Source organism: Salvelinus fontinalis, chromosome 14 (assembly GCF_029448725.1).
Source record: "Salvelinus fontinalis isolate EN_2023a chromosome 14, ASM2944872v1, whole genome shotgun sequence".
NCBI classification, from domain to species: Eukaryota; Metazoa; Chordata; class Actinopteri; order Salmoniformes; family Salmonidae; genus Salvelinus; species Salvelinus fontinalis.
The window spans coordinates 8,252,250-8,264,594 of record NC_074678.1 but is presented as its reverse complement, the minus strand read 5'-3'; the positions used below and the strand labels follow the sequence as shown (position 1 = coordinate 8,264,594).

The 12,345-nt window shown below is 44.0% G+C and overlaps 1 protein-coding gene across 1 annotated transcript in view; it reads left to right on the top strand.

The window, feature by feature from the left end:
- The first annotated feature begins 1,809 nt into the window (after nucleotides 1–1,809).
- LOC129869454 (sodium/potassium-transporting ATPase subunit beta-233-like) overlaps nucleotides 1,810–12,345 on the top strand; it is a 50,078-nt gene continuing 39,542 nt past the window's right edge. Inside the window, exons 1-2 of the mRNA XM_055943888.1 lie at nucleotides 1,810–2,080; nucleotides 11,118–11,246. Of these exons, the coding sequence (XP_055799863.1) occupies nucleotides 1,987–2,080; nucleotides 11,118–11,246 (223 nt within the window). The 5' untranslated portion in view covers nucleotides 1,810–1,986. The remainder of the gene's footprint in view (nucleotides 2,081–11,117; nucleotides 11,247–12,345) is intronic.

Genomic DNA, 12,345 nt, shown 5'->3' with positions numbered 1-12,345 from the left:
TTGTAATGCCCTGTTCGAATGGGGTGATATTTTAAGCCATATTGTACCATATGGCTGAAGGACAATTGATTGGTTATATTTAAGTGTTTAGCATAGGCCACAAGTGAAAACCCCTTTACCCATTACATCTAAACCGTTGCTCTACGCCTTCTTAATAATATCTCCCTAGAGTCTGAGTGTCCGGGGCTGGATTCTACTAAGCTAACACGTGGAATTGTTTTAAGATGGTCATGTGGAATTGTTTTAAGACGGTCATACCAAGGATCATTTAGCTATTTGATTTAGAATTGTAGAACCGCTGTAGGTATCAAAAATATGTATTTTAAATGATTTGATGAAACATTGAATTTGGCCTTACAGCTATTAGCCCATGGAAACACATTGATTAATAGATTCATACATGGAAAAACAGATAGTCCCCACAAAAAAATCTGCTGATGTAAAACAGGCTTTATAAATACATATGATTGATTGAATGGCCGTACTGAAGAGCTCAGTGACTTTCAACGTGGCACCGTCATAGGATGACAACAAGTCAGTTAGTCAAAACTCTTCCCTGCTAGAGCTGCCCCCCGGTCAACTGTAAGTGCTGTTAAAATGAAATGGAAACGTCTAGGAGCAACAACGGCTCAGCCGCGAAGTGGTAAGCCACACATGCTCACAGAACTGGACCGTCGAGTGCTGAAGCACGTAGTGTGTAAAAATCGTCTGTCCATCGGTTGCAAACACTCACTACCGAGTTCCAAACTGCCTCTGGAAACAACGTGAGCACAAGAAGAGTTCGTCGGGAGCTTAATGAAATGGGTTTCCATGGCCGAGCAGCCACACACAAGCCTAAGATCACCATGTACACACACTGGGAGACTAATTCACCTTTCAGCAGGACAACAATCCAAAACACAAGGCCACATATACACTGGAGTTGGTTACCAAGACAACAGTGACTGTTCCTGAGTGAAGTAGTTACAGTTTTGATTTAAATTGGTTTGAAAATATATGGCAAGACTTGAAAATGACTGTCTAGCTATGTACAAAAACTAACTTAACAGAGCTTGAAGAATGTTTTAAAGAATAATGTGCAAATATTGTACAATCCAGTTGAGCAAAGCTCTTAGAGAAGTACACAGAAAGACTCACAGCTGTAATCGCTGCCAAAGGTAATGCTAACATGTATTTACTGAGGGGTGTGAATACTTATGTAAATTAGATATTTCTGTATTTAATTTTCAATACATTTGCAAACAATTCCAAAAACATGTTTTCACTTTGTCATTATGGGCTATTGTGTATAGATGGGTGATGTTTAAAAAATATATTTAATCCGTTTTGAATTCAGGCTGTGACACAACAAAATGTTGAATAAGTCAAGGGGTATAAATACTTTCTGAAAGCACTATGTCAGCCCATTTCCCAGGATTTCTAAAGCCATGTAAGTCAGAGCTCTCCCTTGTAAATCAGGTCTTTATAGACCCCAATGTGCCAGCCTGGTCAAATAAATGCCAAAAAAGTTAACTCCTGCAAAAAAAGCACTTTTAACGCGTGATGTCAAAATAGAACTCCAAGAATGATCATAGAATGTCGCAGTGCTTATGACATCACAATAGAATTCGAATTATATTGTAGTTTTAGAATTCTACAATTAGTGTTGTCACGATGTCGTTTTGAATCGCCTGCCTACCCTCTTTTCATGGGGCAGTCGACACAGCAGTCGCCCCCCCCCTGCATACGATTCTTACGCAAAACGATGACTGTTTGTGATTTGCCAGAGAGTTAGCCCTCCCCGCCTTCTCTTTGTAGGTAACTTATTACAAGAGTTTGCGGGCGGAGTCGGTTACCGTAAGAGATAAATTGTGCGCGGTACAATAGGGAGAGCCCGGGTACGACGCTGTCCTTTACTATTCTGTACAGGGGATCGTTTGGGAATCTGGTACCTTAAGCCCATTAGAGCACCTTAATTGAAAAGTGAAATTATAAAGCAAAAAAAATATGTCGGCAAATAAAGATGGAGACGGTGGATGGAAGAGCTTTCTGTGGAATTCGGAAAGGAAGGAATTTCTAGGACGCACGGGTGGCAGTTGGTGTAAGTACATACATCCGTAATAAGCTACTTTTTGGGGGGGAGACAGAGGGATATTAACTCGAGGATAAAGAATGATACGTGTCCGAGCTCTGTTGTTTCCTGGTCTCCGTTTATTCCTCTGAATATTGTAACGGCACGGAGGGTTCCAGACTCTTTCCCCCATTTTCTTGATTGACAAAATAAAGAGCCAGTTGGATTTGACTTGTAGCATCGTGACTTTCACTTTCAATGGAAAAGTACACGAAAAAACACATTCAATGAATTAACTGTGAAATAGGCTATAAACTAATCTGTAAAATAACCTTACAAACCCATTGATGGAATAAGATTACAATAAACGTAACGAAAAAATCCGGACCGTCTAAAATGTCGTTTTCATATATTTCATATATGCTTTTCGGTCCAGTGAACGTTAATTATGTCTCTATTCGTTATTAGACTAAACCGGATCGATCATGTATACGTTAGTGAAAACAAGAGTCTCTCTCTCCGTGTCATTTGCCAAGGAGGTCATTTTGAAGGACATAGCTAGCTAATTGACATTCTATGGTGGGATTCCGGAGTGTTGGATTGCAACTAACATGGGGGTCGACTTGCCAAAATGGCATGCTTGTTTCTGGTGTCACATAGTTAGCCTAGATACAAGTGATAAAGTTGATGAATATGAACTAGTTTCTTTCTCTGTGAACAAAATAATGTTCCAAATGACAGGGGAACATCCATAACCTCGGTCATTAGGTGTTTTATCCTGATACTTAATGTTTCATAGGCATCATAGTTCAAGGTTAGTCAAGGTGATCAGTCCTTTTAGCCTGAACCCGCTGTCATTGTTCTGGACAAGAGAGATCATCTCATGGAAATGTGGGGAACAATGGGCATTGATTTAGCAATAAGCGACTTTGCTGCTCTGCCGGTGAGCTTGTAACAGTGTAACGCGGTGTCATCGACTTTACATTGTTACCGTTTCGCTCGATATTCGAGCGGGAGACTTGTTTCAGTAGGTCGTTTTTTTGTTGTCAACATTTCGTTTTATCTCGTCGCTTTTTCGAAATAGGAGGAGGAAGCCGGCGACTCACATGCTCTCTAAGGGCCCGGTGGAAAAGTTTCTTTTAGCAGGCAGCTACTGCTAACAATCGGTTGCTAATTCAATTCCTCGAGTTCACAAAGGCTACCGTTTGCTTTTGTAGGCTGCCAGAAGGGCGATTATTACGGTATGATTTCACAACCGGAGAACAATACAGATTTAGACTACGAGCTCTAGTGGGTGACGGGGACAACGGTTGTCCGTTTCCTGATTCCTGCCACCGCAGATGGTGCTTGTTACTGAAAAGTTTTGCTTTATCTCTCGCAACTGTTGCTCATCTCGGAATGGTTTTATTGAATTCAGAAGCTCGATTAAATGGTCTACGTTTTGAAAGGCAAAGGTTTTCTGGCGTGTACGCTGTGTTTGCATAGTCTACATAAACTACCCCCGCTGTATTATCGATGTGGTTATGACGCATGGTTATGACGCATGGATAAACCTTCGGCGAGTCTGGCTCAGACTATATATATATATATATATATATATATATATAGTATATATGACTGGGCTGGCTGAATGGCACCATTTCATTTTTTTGCATCAAATCACAATTGATCATCGTCAAAGAAACGGTTCTCTACTTTGGTGACTCTTGTAACCAATGACAGTGTAATACCCCCTTTTACCATTACGCCTTAAACGTACATTACGCCTTAAACGTTCAATACGGATCATCTCATCAATCTCTGTGCTGCCTGCCTTGAGAAATGTCTGGGTTGTCCATTCACAACAGGAAGCCATGTCTGTCTTCCCCGCCCGCTGCTCTGGGGGAGGGACATAGACCAAGCTGAGAGAGAGAGAGAGGGTTATCACAAGGAAGGTATTCAACAAGTCTCCTATTGGCCAATTCAACTAGTAGAGTTTTATAAAGAAAATGTAGATGTTTAACACTTGATAAGGCTCACCTTGTACAAGACAGACAGAGATAATGGTCTGAATTTAGTAATTCACCGTGAGCAGTTCACCCTGGTGAACACATACACCTGCTAACCATGTGTATGTGACAAATAAAATGTGATTTGATTTGGTCGTGGCTGTGGAAGAAAAGCATGGAGTTGAGAGACTAATAAATGAATAGACTTCAGGTTCCCGAGTGGCGCAGCGGTCTAAGTCACTGCATCTCAGTGCTATAGGCATCACTACAGACCCTGGTTTGACTCCAGGCTGTATCACAGCGGTCTAAGGCACTGCATCTCAGTGCTAGAGGCATCACTACAGACCCTGGTTTGACTCCAGGCTGTATCACAGCAGTCTAAGTCACTGCATCTCAGTGCTAGAGGCATCACTACAGTCCCTGGTTCGATTCCAGGCTGTATCACAACTGGCCCGAGATTGGGAGTCCCCACAGGGCGGCTCACAATTGGCCCAGGTTTGGCTGGAGAATTTGTTCTTAACTGACTTGCCTAGTTAAGTAAAAATACATGTTAAAAACAAAATTGTCCCTACAGTCACCTTAAATGTGATTTGATTGCAGCTCTCACACAACACACACACTCACACACACACAACACACACACACACACACACACAACACACACACACACAACACACACACACACACACACACACACACACAACACACAACACACACACACACACACACAACACACAACACACACACAACACACACACACACACACACACACACACAACACACAACACACACACACACACACACACACACACACACACACACACACACACACACACACACACACACACACACACACACACACACACACACACACACACACACACACACACACCACACACACACACACACACACACACACACACACACACACACACACACACACACACCCACACACACACACAACACACACACACACACACACACACACACAACACACACACACAACACACACACACACACACACAACACACACACACACACACACACACACACAACACACAACACAATATGAAATGTTTTTTCCTGAAGATTGTTTAGTCACTGTTTAGTGTTGTAATCAGTGTTGCGGAAGCTACTCTGAAAATCTAGTTTACCAAGCTATCAATTACTTCACACTGGAAGAAGAAGGTAAGCTACACTAAAGCTACCCTTGAGTAAAATAATATTTTGTAACTAAAGTTACTTTGAAAAAGTAGTCTCCAAACTACTTTGTGAACAGTGATCATATATCTAAATATGAAATGTCATCGAATACAAAATTGCAAGATCAGATCAGTCTGTCGTCAGATGTTGACAGAATGTGTCATTTATCCTATTAAACCCCAAAAAGGATGTTTAAAGTGAAAATGAGGTAAATCTGTTGCCTAAAAAAAAAAATTGTTTCAGTAGTTATCTACACCTCGACATGGCTAAACAGTTATTAACTACTGAAAACATGGGTTGATTTACTACGGTCACCTTTACAAGCAGGGAAAGAAATGAACTTCTCTGGCCACACCTGTCTCTGCTTGCCTGTCTGCCTAGCCCCACGGCCCACACCTGTCTCTACTTGCCTGCTTGTCTAGACACACCTGTCTCTGCCTGCCGGCTGTGTTGGTGGCGGGGGAGGGGAGGGGAGGTGTGAGTTTAGGGATGTTTGTAAATGAGGCTGACAGAGGAGAGAGACTGGTAACCGTTGACAAAGACCCAGAGTGACTGATAGTGTTGTTGCCCTCCGTTATTATTGCATCACGAGAGGTCAACGAGATTCAGGTCAACACAAAGCTTATTTAGAGTTAGAGAAGTGTAGCTTTAGAGTAGAGAAGTGTAGCTTTAGAGTATAGAAGTGTAGAGGTGGAGTAGAGAAGTGTAGAGGGAGAGTAGAGAAGTGTAGAGGTAGAGTGGAGAAGTGTAGAGGGAATGTAGAGAAGTGTAGAGTGGAGAAGTGGAGAGTAGAGAAGTGTAGAGGTAGAGTGGAGAAGTGTAGAGGGAGAGTGGAGAAGTGTAGGGGTGAAGTAGAGAAGTGTAGAGGGAGAGTGGAGAAGTGTAGAGGGAGAGTACATTTACATTTTACATTTAAGTCATTTAGCAGACGCTCTTATCCAGAGCGAAGTGGAGAAGTGGAGAGTGGAGAAGTGTAGAGGTAGAGTAGAGAAGTGTAGAGGTAGAGTGGAGAAGTGTAGGGGTGGAGTAGAGAAGTGTAGAGGGAGAGTAGAGAAGTGTAGAGTGGAGAAGTGTAGAGAAGTGTAGAGGTAGAGTAGAGAAGTGTAGAGGTAGAGTGGAGAAGTGGAGAAGTGTAGGGGTGGAGTAGAGAAGTGTAGAGGGAGAGTGGAGAAGTGTAGAGGGAGAGTGGAGAAGTGTAGAGAAGTGTAGAGGTAGAGTGGAGAAGTGGAGAAGTGTAGGGGTGGAGTAGAGAAGTGTAGAGAAGTGTAGAGAAGTGTAGAGGTAGAGTGGAGAAGTGTAGAGGTAGAGTGGAGAAGTGTAGGGGTGGAGTAGAGAAGTGTAGAGAAGTGTAGAGGTAGAGTGGAGAAGTGTAGAGGTAGAGTAGAGAAGTGTAGAGGTAGAGTGGAGAAGTGTAGAGGTAGAGTGGAGAAGTGTAGAGGGAGTGTAGAGTTAGAGTAGAGAAGTGGAGAGTTAGATTAGGGAAGTGTAGAGGTAGAGTGGAGAAGAAAAGAAAAGTAGTGAAGTACGCTTTAGTAGTATATGTGTGGGGAAGTGTACTTTAGTAGGGTAGTGAAGTGTGGAAATGCACGTAGCCTAGCAGTTAAGATGATTGGGGCAGTAACCGAAAGGTTGCTGGTTCGAATCTCCGAGCTGACTAGGTGAACAATATGTAAATGGTCTAGTAGTGTGTTCTAGTAGGGTAGTAAATGTGCTTTAGTAGTTGTTAAGTACTATCAACAGGCTCTGTTTAGTAGTGTGTTCTAGTAGGGTAGTAAATGTGCTTTAGTAGTTGTTAAGTACTATCAACAGGCTCTGTTTAGTAGTGTGTTCTAGTAGGGTAGTAAATGTGCTTTAGTAGTTGTTAAGTACTATCAAAAGGCTCTGTTTCTATCCTGGCATTAACAGCAGAGTAAGAATTCAATTCACGGTGAAGGTTGCACTGAAGTTTACAGTGAATTCAGAGAAAGCTCGAGTTCCAGGAAGATTAACAGTCTTGTGCCTCTTACAGGGATTTAGACTGTTTTTGAAATGAAATAAATGGTGAATTACTTCTCGTATTGGATCATAAGCATTTGTAATGACAGCATACGTTTTCTTTAGATAAGCAGATGTTTGGTTTGTTTTTGCAGCCATTTGGAAAGTTATTTATTTTCGACATGTTTGTTAGTTACTGAGCTGGGTGGCATAGGAGGACACAGTAAGTTGCCCTCCTACGGCCTCCTCCACGTCTCCTGATGTCATGGCCTGTCTCCTGGTAGCGCCTGCATGCTCTGGACACTACGCTGACAGACACAGCAAACCTTTTTGCCACAGGTCGCATTGATGTGCCATCCTGGATGAGCTGCACTACCTGAGCCACTTGTGTGGGTTGTAGACTCCGTCTCATGCTACCACTAGAGTGAGAGCACCGCCAGCATTCAAAAGTGACCAAAACATCAGCCAGGAAGCATAGGAACTGAGAAGTGGTCTGTGGTCACCACCTGCAGAATCACTCCTGTTTTGGGGGGTGTCTTACTAATTGCCTATAATTTCCACCTTTTGTCTATTCCATTTGCACAACAGCATGTGAAATTTATTGTCAATCAGTGTTGCTTCCTAAGTGGACAGTTTGATTTCACAGAAGTGTGATTGACTTAGAGTTACATTGTGTTGTTTAAGTGTTCCCTTTATTTTTTTGAGCAGTGTATTTGTATGAACATAACAAGATTCAAGAACTGAGACATAAACTGAACAAGTACCACAGACATGTGACGAACAGAAATGGAAGAATGTGTCCCTGAACAAAGGGGGGGGGCTTAAAATCAAAAGTAACAGTCAGTATCTGGAGTGGTCACCAGCTGCATTAAGTACTGCAGTGCATCTCCTCATGGACTGCACCAGATTTGCCAGTTCTTGCTGTGAGATGTTACCCCACTCTTCCACCAAGTCACCTGAAAGTTCCTGGACATTTCTAGGGGGAATGGCCCTAGCCCTCACCCTCCGATCCAACAGGTCCCAGTGGGGAATGGCCCTAGCCCTCACCCTCCGATCCAACAGGTCCCAGACATTTCTGGGGGGAATGGCCCTAGCCCTCACCCTCCGATCCAACAGGTCCCAGACATTTCTGGGGGGAATGGCCCTAGCCCTTACCCTCCGATCCAACAGGTCCCAGACATTTATGGGGGGAATGGCCCTAGCCCTCACCCTCCGATCCAACAGGTCCCAGACATTTCTGGGGGGAATGGCCCTAGCCCTCACTCTCCGATCCAACAGGTCCCAGACAATTCTGGGGGGAATGGCCCTAGCCCTCACCCTCCGATCCAACAGGTCCCAGACATTTCTGGGGGGAATGGTCCTAGCCCTCACCCTCCGATCCAACAGGTCCCAGGGGGGAATGGTCCTAGCCCTCACCCTCCGATCCAACAGGTCCCAGGGGGGAATGGTCCTAGCCCTCACCCTCCGATCCAACAGGTCCCAGTGTAACGCTCATTTCTTAGATGATAAACATGAATCTGACCGGCACACCTGGTGAGACAAAACCGCGACTCGTCAGTGAGTCAGTACCAGTCCTGCTTGGTCCAGCGACGGTGGGTTTGTGCCCGTAGACGACGTTGTTGCCGGTGATGTCTGGTGAGGATCTGCCTCACAACAGGCCTACAAGCCCTCAGTCCAGCCTCTCTCAGCCTATTGCGGACATTTGTTGTTACACGTGGTCTGCCACTGCGAGGACGATCAGCTGTCCATCCTGTCTCCCTGTAGCGCTGCCTTAGGCGTCTCAGTACGGACATTGCAATTTATTGTCCTGGCCACATTGGCAGTCCTCATGCCTCCTTGCAGCATGCCTAAGGCACGTTCACGTAGATGAGCAGGGACCCTGGGCATCTTTCTTTTGGTGTTTTTCAGAGTCAGTAGAAATGCCTCGTTAGTGTCCTAAGTTTTCATAACTGTGACCTTAATTGCCTACCGTCTGTAAGCTGTTAGTGTCTTAACGACCGTTCCACAGGTGCATGTTCATTAATTGTTTATGGTTCATTGAACAAGCATGGGAAACAGTGTTTAAACCCTTTACAATAAAGATCTGTGAAGTTATTTGGATTTTTACAAATTATCTTTGAAAGACAGGGTCCTGAAAAAGGGATGTTTCTTTTTTTGCTGAGTTTATATAGTTTAAAAAAAACTTTATTTAACTAGGCAAGTCAGTTAAGAACAAATTCGTATTTACAATGACGGCCTAGATTTAATAATTCGATTTAATTAGATTGAATAAATAGCCCTCTAACCCGATAATAACGCAATATCTATGGTTAAAGCACATAATATCAAACTTGATTTTCCTATATTTTGATTATTATTTGAATTATAGCTAGCTAAGCCACAACAATACCCAGCACATTCCTACTCACGAGTTACTCAGCCCTTTAAAACCCAGACGTCTTCCGTTCAGCAGCCTGTAAAACCCAGACGTCTTCCATTCAGCAGCCTGTAAAACCCAGACGTCTTCCGTTTGGCAGCCTGTAAAACCCAGACGTCTTCCGTTCAACAGCCTGTAAAACCCAGACGTCTTCCGTTTGGCAGCCTGTAAAACCCAGACGTCTTCCATTCAGCAGCCTGTAAAACCCAGACGTCCTCCATTCAGCAGCCTGTAAAACCTAGACGTCTTCCATTCAGCAGCCTGTAAAACCCAGACGTCTTCCGTTCAGCAGCCTGTAAAACCCAGACGTCTTCCATTCAGCAGCCTGTAAAACCCAGACGTCTTCCGTTCAGCAGCCTGTAAAACCCAGACGTCTTCCGTTCAGCAGCCTGTAAAACCTAGACGTCTTCCATTCAGCAGCCTGTAAAACCCAGACGTCTTCCGTTCAGCAGCCTGTAAAACCTAGACGTCTTCCATTCAGCAGCCTGTAAAACCCAGACGTCTTCCGTTCAGCAGCCTGTAAAACCCAGACGTCTTCCATTTGGCAGCCTGTCGGTCAGATGTCTAATGGTGGTTTTCCTGGAGAGTTTCTCCCTGGGTGGTTTTCCTGGAGAGTGGGTGGTTTTCCTGGGGAGTTTCTCCCTGGGTGGTTTTCCTGGAGAGTTTCTCCCTGGGTGGTTTTCCTGGAGAGTTTCTCCCTGGGTGGTTTTCCTGGAGAGTGGGTGGTTTTCATGGGGAGTTTCTCCCTGGGTGGTTTTCCTGGAGAGTTTCTCCCTGGGAGGTTTCCCTGGGGCGTTTCTCCCTGGATGGTTTTCCTGGAGAGTTTCTCCCTGGCTGGTTTTCCTGGAGAGTTTCTCCCTGGGTGGTTTTCCTGGAGAGTTTCTCCCTGGCTGGTTTTCCTGGAGAGTTTCTCCCTGGGTGGTTTTCCTGGAGAGTTTCTCCCTGGCTGGTTTTCCTGGAGAGTTTCTGCCTGGCTGGTTTTCCTGGAGAGTTTCTCCCTGTGAGGGAAGCTTTCCTGAAAGCACCGTATTCTCAGACTGGAATATCCAGTTAGAATCAATTTAGTCAAAATGTTCAAGGGGAGCTGGTAGGATGAATCTATATCAGGATGTTGGGGAACGCTGGAGTAATAATGTCAGTCACCTCGAGATCTACGTCACCCATTCACCCATTCACCCATTTACCCATTTACCCATTCACCCATTTACCCATTTACCCATTCACCCATTTACCCATTCACCCATTTACCCATTCACCCATTCACCCATTCACCCATTCACCCATCTACCCATTCACCCATTCACCCATCTACCCATTCACCCATTAACCCATTCACCCATTCACCCATTCACCCATTTACCCATTCACCCATTCACCCATTCATTGTGATCTGCTAATAGACTACATGCACATCAGTACATAATATACTACTAATGTACAGTATATGTCCATTTGTAATTAAAACCCCTTCTCTTTCTCTCCACAGTTAAAATCTTGTTGTTCTACCTGATCTTCTATGGATGCTTGGCTGGGATTTTCATCGGGACCATCCAGGCCCTGCTGCTAACCCTTAGTAACTACAAACCCACCTACCAGGACAGAGTCGCCCCACCAGGTAAAGACTGCTCTAATCCCCTTATACTGCTTTATGCTGATTTAAACTGCTTTATACTGATTTAAACTGCTTTATACTGCTTTATACTGCTATATACTGCTCTATACTGCTTTATACTGCTTTATACTGCTTTATACTGCTTTATACTGCTCTATACTGCTTTAAACTGCTTTATACTGATTTAAGCTGCTTTATACTGCTTTATGTTACTTTATACTGCTCCATACTGCTCCATACTGCTTTATACTGCTCCATACTGCTCTCTACTGCTTTATATTGCTATCTACTGCTCCATACTGCTCCATACTGCTTTATACTGCTCTCTACTGCTCCATACTGCTTTATACTGCTTATACTGCTCCATACTGCTCTCTACTGCTCCATACTGCTTTATACTGCTTATACTGCTCCATACTGCTTTATATTGCTTTATACTGCTCTCTACTGCTTATACTGCTCCATACTGCTCCATACTGCTTTATACTGCTCCATACTGCTTTGTACTGCTCCATACTGCTCTCTACTGCTTTATACTGCTCCATACTGCTCCATACTGCTTTATACTGCTCCATACTGCTTTATACTGCTCCATACTGCTTTATACTGCTTATACTGCTCCATACTGCTCTCTACTGCTCCATACTGCTCCATACTGCTTTATACTGCTCCATACTGCTTTATAGTGCTCCATACTGCTTTATACTGCTCCATACTGCTCTCTACAGCTCCATACTGCTTTATAGTGCTCCATACTGCTTTATAGTGCTCCATACTGCTCTCTACTGCTCCATACTGCTCCATACTGCTTTATACTGCTCCATACTGCTCTCTACTGCTCCATACTGCTTTATAGTGCTCCATACTGCTCCATAATGCTCTCTACTGCTCCATACTGCTTTATAGTGCTCCATACTGCTCTCTACTGCTTTATACTGCTCCATACTGCTCTCTACTGCTCCATACTGCTTTATACTGCTCCATACTGCTTTATACTGCTCCATACTGCTCCATACTGCTTTATACTGCTCCATACTGCTCCATACTGCTCTCTACTGCTCCATACTGCTTTATAGTGCTCCATACTGCTCTCTACTGCTCC